This window comes from Kryptolebias marmoratus, linkage group LG22, assembly GCF_001649575.2.
Source record: "Kryptolebias marmoratus isolate JLee-2015 linkage group LG22, ASM164957v2, whole genome shotgun sequence".
Classification (NCBI taxonomy): domain Eukaryota; kingdom Metazoa; phylum Chordata; class Actinopteri; order Cyprinodontiformes; family Rivulidae; genus Kryptolebias; species Kryptolebias marmoratus.
Genome location: NC_051451.1, coordinates 5,454,576 through 5,461,645, shown reverse-complemented (window position 1 = coordinate 5,461,645; position 7,070 = coordinate 5,454,576). Strand labels below are relative to the sequence as shown.

The following is a 7,070-nucleotide window of genomic DNA, read 5'->3' as shown; positions in this document are numbered from 1 at the left end:
TTTTTTTTGACACTTTGATTTCTGTTTTGGGGGGTTTTCGGGGTTTTTTGAGCTATGGTCTTAACCTTTTGATCAGCTGAAAAAATCATGTTTGAGTGTAAATGCAGTTTTCAATTAATTCCCCGCTCAAAAGTTTTTGTCTCTTACGCTGATTTCTTCTTTTAACATTGAGAAGCTCTACTTAGAACCTTCTTAAGATCCAATAGTGCAAAATGCAAATTCTTGCAATTTTTTGACTGGTCTTAAGATTTTGATCAGGAGTGTATCACTAAAACTAGAACCTAATTGTCGCAACATGATGCAGAAAAACTGGTCCATGCATTTATCACATCTAGGCTGGACTACTGTAACTCTTTATTATCTGGATCTCCAAAAAACTCTTTAAAAAGTATTCAGTTGATCCAAAATGAGTTCTGATGAGAGTTAGAGTTGGCTTGTGCTTCCTGAGCTATCCCTTAGTTATGCTGCTATAGGCTTAGACTGCTGGAGGACAAACTGACCACATTTCCTCACTCTGCTGCTGTCTTTACCTGTTCTACTCTCCATGTTTGAATTTGTTATTGTTTATATCATTAACATTCTTCCCTTAGAAACTACACCTGGACTAGCTATTTGGTGTTTGTCTGTCCCTTTCCTGTCCTCTCAAACCCCAGCCAGTCAAGGCAGATGGCTGCCCATCTTGAGCGTGGTTCTGCTGGAAGTTTATTCCTGTGAAAAAAGAAGTCATTCCTTTCCTCTGCTGCCAATGTGCTGCTTAGGATCGAAGACAGGGACGAAGTGAAGATTTGATGCAAACTGCTGACTTCGTTAAACAGACAACTTCTGCTAATAGGCATTTCCTAACATATGTGCATGTTTTTGTACAGTGCCCTGAGGTGTCTTGTTATGAATTTGTGCAAAATAAATAAACTGAATTGAATTTAATGAGAATGTGGTACCTAAGTATGGAAAGCTGGACGGCTCGGTCAGCTCTGTGCTGCTCCATCAGTCGGACCAGGTCCTGGTAGGTGTCCCGACTGTGAGTCACCTGCACAAAGAGACAACAGGAACCATAACATGGCTACAGTGTCAGATTTTCAACATTCAGACAGGCTAGTGTTAGCTGTTAGCTCAGAAGATCTAATTGTCTCAGAAAGATTCTTTGAACAAACATTTCTTTAAAATAGGTGAATGAACAGGTTAGCCAGGATTTATTAACAAGTAAATTGAGGATTGTCAACAAAAGAATTGAAGTATCTTAGCAGGCCAGCCAGGTTTCATCAACTAGTAAACAGGTGAATCAGAGTTTGTAAGTGAATTGGGTTTGTACTGATAAGTGTTACAAGAAGAAACAAGCTTTGTGCTGTTAGCATGTTTGTGTTACTGTGTGTGTAACTACATGTATGTGTCTGTGTGTGTTACTCCTTCTGTGTTGTGTATACCTGACTGCGCTCCTCCTCCAGCTGTGATGTGTCATCACACAACAGCTGTTCCAGAGTCTGGATCACCTCTTTGGTCACTGTTAGCTCCTTCAGACTCACTACTAACATCTGCAGCTCCATGTCCTTAAAGTCCAGCTGTTCCTGAGTCTCTACACACACATACACACACATCATCATGGATATGAATCTGTTCAGATCCTTATCAGAAAACTGAACATATTAAAACTGGTCAGAAGGATGTTTCATGAAGTTGTCAAGTATTTCTTCAGATATTTGTTGGAGTTTTTTTGGTTTGTCTTCCTGTCTGTCATTTTTTGATGTAGCTGTGTCCTTTGTTTCATTTGACAGATTTGTGAAGTGTGCTGCACTCAGCAGCTGAATCTTCTCTGAACCTGTCACATTTGTCATGTTCTCACTTGTTCTGGCAAACAAACCTTTGCTCTCCAGCTTGTGCACCATAGAGATGTGGTTAAGGGCGATGATGGCGAGCATCGTCTCAGCTCTAGACAGTGTCAGACACTTTTTGAGGATGGCGGTGATGCCACAGGCAACCAGCTGCTCCGCCAGGCTCTTGTGGTTGGCGATGAGCATCATGATGACGAGCAGCCCATTTCTCACTGACAGCATACAGCTGCAGAGAGAATCGGTGGTCAGCGTGCAGTGGCCAGACACAGGAAACAGAAAATGCAGCATTCACTTACCCTTTGGTCTTCAGCATGAGGTCAATGGCAGCAGGGATGGCAGCCAGCAAACCTTTAGAGCCTTCAGGGGTAGCTGAGCCAATGCTGGCAAAGATCTCTAGCATCATCTGTGTGCCGGACTCAGAAAGTGGGAGGCTGCTGCCCAAGCTGCGCAGGTCATGTTTACTGGCACCTGTGATGACCTTCAAGGTCTAGGAGGAAGACGAGAGGGCCGTCGTCGTTATCATCATCATCATTTTCATCTCATGAAACATCAGAGAATCACAGGTCGATTCTCACCGCCAGGGCCAGCTGCTGTACGTGTGCCACAGAGGAAGACTCCTGCATGCAAGACAGAATGGCTTTGACCCCTCCCTCAGTGGCGAATGACACTCTCCACTCGTATTTCAGCATGAGGAGGTGGATGAGTCTCAGCGTGCTGACCACCACATCTCTGCAGGAGGAACCAAGAAGCTCCACCAGCAGCTTCAGCACCTTGTCTCTGTGGGAGACAAAAACACAGTCACAACTACGCCTGTCGCGATAAACGATAAATCAATTATTCACACAATAAAAAAAATGAAGTTGATAAGTTTAATTTATTGGCGTTATCATTACTTTGTGTCTCTCTCTCTTTCTACTGAAGACACTGGGTGACAAAAGGCTCTGGTGTTCTTCACTGACCCCTCCCCTTCTCTTGGCGTAAGTGGGAGCACTTCGGATTCAAACCAAATGACCGAGGCGAACCGCTGAACCTTTGTGAGCTGGTATGTCGCATTTCTGCTTTTGTCGCCGTGTGCTTTTGTTAATTTGCACTTTTTGTTTATAAAACTGTCAGTTTTGTCCATCTTCTCTATATAAAACTAATGATTATTACTTTTTAAAGGGCAGTTCAGTTTTCAGACATAATAACCCGTACTGTTTTGGTTGAATGTAGGTTTTATTTTCAACTTTTTTTTTTTTTTTTAGTTTTTATTCAAGTGAATTTTTTTGTTAACAGAGGCTGAGAGTTTTATTTTTGTTTTTGGTTGTTTTGTTTATTTTGGGTTCCAGTTCCAGTGTTAAGTGTTCTTTTGAAAGTAAAGTTTATTAATCTTTGAGAGGATGTACTTACACTATTATATTATTAAAATTACTTTAGTTTCAAACGGCCTCCAAACGATATTATTGTTTATCGCAATAATTTCTGAGACAATTAATTGTCCAGCAAAATTTGTTATTGTGATAGGCCTAGTCACAACATGTTTCTGAAGGGGAGGCTGTCCCGCAGCAATCAGAAATTAACGACCAGGGAAGGAGCTCCACAGAGACAAAAATCAACAGGAAAAATAATGTTAGTTAGAGCTGCAGAATTTCCTCTGATCAGACATGATCAAACATGAGTGTGTCAGGTTTATCATCTGGGCTCTGTGTATTTCCTGGTTTCTTACCGTACAGTCTGAGCAGAGTCACTCCTCATGGAGTTCTTGTCCTGGGAGCTCTTCTCCTCCAGCAATCGGGTGATGAAGAGGACAGCAACCAGCTGCTGAGCTGAGTCCAAGCCTGAACCCCCCTTCTTTAGGATGTCCACCACTTCTCCTAACTTCTCCAGCAAGGTCTTCTTTCCCTGCACTCGTGGGTTGTTAAATACTGTAGGAAAACAGGACACAGTTTACTTCCTGGATGCAACCATACTTGAACAATACATGACAAACTTTGAGGCAGGAAAGCACACCAACAACTAAAAAATCTGGATTAGATTTAATCAGAAAATAAACTGGATTAGGTCTATATGACTGAAATTATTTGATCTGAGGTCTTTAGGTTTAAAAATAACATGTTTTGGAAGATTCTGGTAAAAGCACATGGAGTAGAATGTGTTTTGCATTGATGGTAAATATTAAATGGCTTGCACTTGTATAGCACTTTATCTAGTCCAAGGACCCCATAGCGCTTTACACTACAGTCATTCACCCACTCATTCACATATTCATACACTGATGGTGGTAAGCTACACTGTAGCCACAGCTGCCCTGGGGCAGACTGACAGAATGATGATCTGCATAAATGTGATTAGAATACATTTTAATAAACACTTTAAGTCTATCCAACTATTGCCATGGGTATGTGTTTGAAGAGTTATCCAAACCTCTACATCCTCCATCCATATCTGGATAAATGCAGAGTCTTTGAACAAAAAACAACGCTGCCAGTGCTAGCTGAGAAGAGCCGCACATTCATACCTCAGAGCCTAAGTCATCCAAGAAGCCAAATGCTACTGAAGAGATAGTACAGCGCATCAAGGGAATGATGGAAAACCTTTGAGCTGAGATCATCAACAAACTTAAGTCAATGATATCAGAGTCAGTTAAGAAGGAAGGGGCAGCTGCTCTAAAACCTTTGAAAGGAGATGTCGCTCAGTTAAGTGTAACCCTTTCTGATGTTAAGACAGAGGCTAATGAGCAAACAAGCTAACTAGCATGCAAGCTAACACAACAAGGCTCTCTGTAGTGGTGAACACTTTGAGCAGGAAATGTGAAGCCTTGAAAGCATGCTCTAGGTCAGGGGTGTCAAACCCAGTGACGTAAGGGGGCCAAAATAAAAAATTTGCTCTTAGCCAAGGGCCAATCACAATCAATATTTATTAAAATATACATAAATTAACCTTGGTTTTAGATATATTATGTCAAATCATTCATACAGAAATATCAATTACCTTTTCCCAGTTACAGATTATACAGAATCTAGAGCAAACAAACTTTAATGAACACAGACAAATAGATCAAACTTCAAAAAGCACATGATTAACAGCCATTTCTTATGCCTCACTCAGCTTTGAAATGATTTTTTTTGACATTAAAACTGATTTTAAAAAAAGCCATCAACAAAAACCTGATCATACAGAAATTAAAACTATATATTGTTGGCTTCTAAGTCACTGTCAAGAGAAAACTTCACTAATTAGGCTTAGTTTTTTTTAAACAAAATAAGAATCAGAGACTCGATCTGTCCCAGACTAGAGGGCTGGACCTAATGAAATCTAAACGTTATCTTGGGGACTGGATGAAATGTTACAGAGGGCCGGATCTGGCCCACGGGCCTTGAGTTTGACACGTGTGCTCTAGGTGGAACAATGTTCAATTCATGGGTCTGCTGGAGGGCTCAGAAGATCCATGACCTACAGTGTTTATGGTTGAATTTCTTAAGAACTTGTTAGGGTTTGAAGAAAACCCGGGCCTGGACATAGCCCACAGACCCGTACATTAAAAATTAAGGGAGGACAAGCCACCATGACTGTTGGTCATCAAGATGACAGAGTTTCAAACCAAGAATACTATTCAACGCTGTGCTGGAAAGGCTTACCCCTGCTGTACAACAGGAAAAAGGTGTACACTTTCCAGGACTTCACACTGTCTTTGGCCAGATGGAAGTCAGCTTTTATCCTAGTGAGAAAGGAGCTCCATGGTTGTGGTAGTGTTATATTCAGCCTCCAGTACCCAGCAACTATACACATCACCATGTCCAATGGTCAGACCCATAAGTTTGAAGACTTAGACCGAGCTTTGGAGTTTGTCAACAAAAAACTTAAGAAGAACTTGAATCCAGAGATAGACTAACTTCAGAACATGTTAGAGCTCCTTGTATTGGTCTGGGTGGCTGCAGCTGAGATCTACACTTCACCCCCAGAAAAGAGGCTAAGCCTCGTGGTAGGTGGTCGTTCGTCAGCCAACCTTGATTTAGTAAAAATAATGATTAAAGTAGGCAGGAAAGTTGAAAATATGGCTATTTATTATGTGATATTGCAAGATATTTGTGCCAAATATTTACACAACTACAGTTTTACAAAAAGGCACTTTTGAAATACTTTTTTAAACAAAAATACAATTAAAACTAGAACTGCAAGCAGTTATCAACGGGTTCCAAGCCTCCACGCTCCGCCCCTATCCACGCGCTCCGATCCCGACATCCCGCCAGCAAGTAAGACGCAATGGTATAATTTGTGAAGAAAGCTCAGGAAGGAAAAGCTAACTGCCATTTGATAACACACAGAGCCAAAGAAATAAATTCATAAAAAATTCAATATTCCTTGGAAAAATACAAAAATATTCTCAGATGATCAAGTCTACATGTGTAACAATATGCATTTATCTCCAAGTCCCTAGACAAAATGCATTTTCAAAAAAAGATTGTTCAATGCAATGTTATGGTACACTTGGTCAAGTAATTAAATTAATAAAAAATCAAGAGTAAATAAAAAAATTACCAAAATATTCTCAGATGATCAAGTCTACATCTGTAATAATATGCATTTATCTTTATGTCCCTAGTTCCAATGCTGTTTCAGTAAAACATAATGTTAACTGTTAACTGTATTATACCACAATAAGGCAAAAAACAAAATCATAAAAAATCCATAACTCTTCCAAAAATTACCAAAATATTCTCTAATGACCATGCCTACATGTGGAATAATATTCTTTTATTTCTATGTTACTGGATTGAACACATTCTTTATGAAAAATTGAAAACGTCATTTTCAAGGTGTCCAGCCAATACCGAAAAATTCATAAAAAATTGAAACTTTTTTTATAAAATTTACCAAATATTCCCACATCACCGTGTGTGTATGTGGAATAATGTTTGCACTTTAGGAAATCTCCACACTCAACGGCTTTTGCACAAGAAATTGTTAACCTTCGTCGTAGCTGTGCTGGTCATACTGATATACATTCAGAAATTTTTAAAAAATCAATAATGACTCAAAAAAATCTGCAAATATTTACAGATGACAATTATCATGTCCTTTGTTTGCCCAAACTTTCCAATCTACCATAGTCTAAAGGTTTTTTCAAAATAAAATGAAAACCGGCTATGTTGGTTAGCATTTATGTTTTTCTTTATTAACCACAAGGGGGCGCTCAAATTTAAGCGATATTTCTTGGGGTTTGTAGTTAGGCTAGGAAAAAAAAAAAAAAAAAAAAAAAAAAAA

At 39.6% G+C, this 7,070-nt stretch overlaps 1 protein-coding gene across 1 annotated transcript in view; it reads right to left on the bottom strand.

The window, feature by feature from the left end:
* The window catches only part of LOC108246754 (cullin-9), a 72,443-nt gene that overhangs the window by 38,408 nt on the left and 26,965 nt on the right, over positions 1-7,070 (bottom strand). Inside the window, 6 exon segments of the mRNA XM_017434456.3 lie at positions 939-1,027; positions 1,422-1,570; positions 1,856-2,052; positions 2,123-2,313; positions 2,402-2,603; positions 3,532-3,730. Of these exon segments, the coding sequence (XP_017289945.2) occupies positions 939-1,027; positions 1,422-1,570; positions 1,856-2,052; positions 2,123-2,313; positions 2,402-2,603; positions 3,532-3,730 (1,027 nt within the window).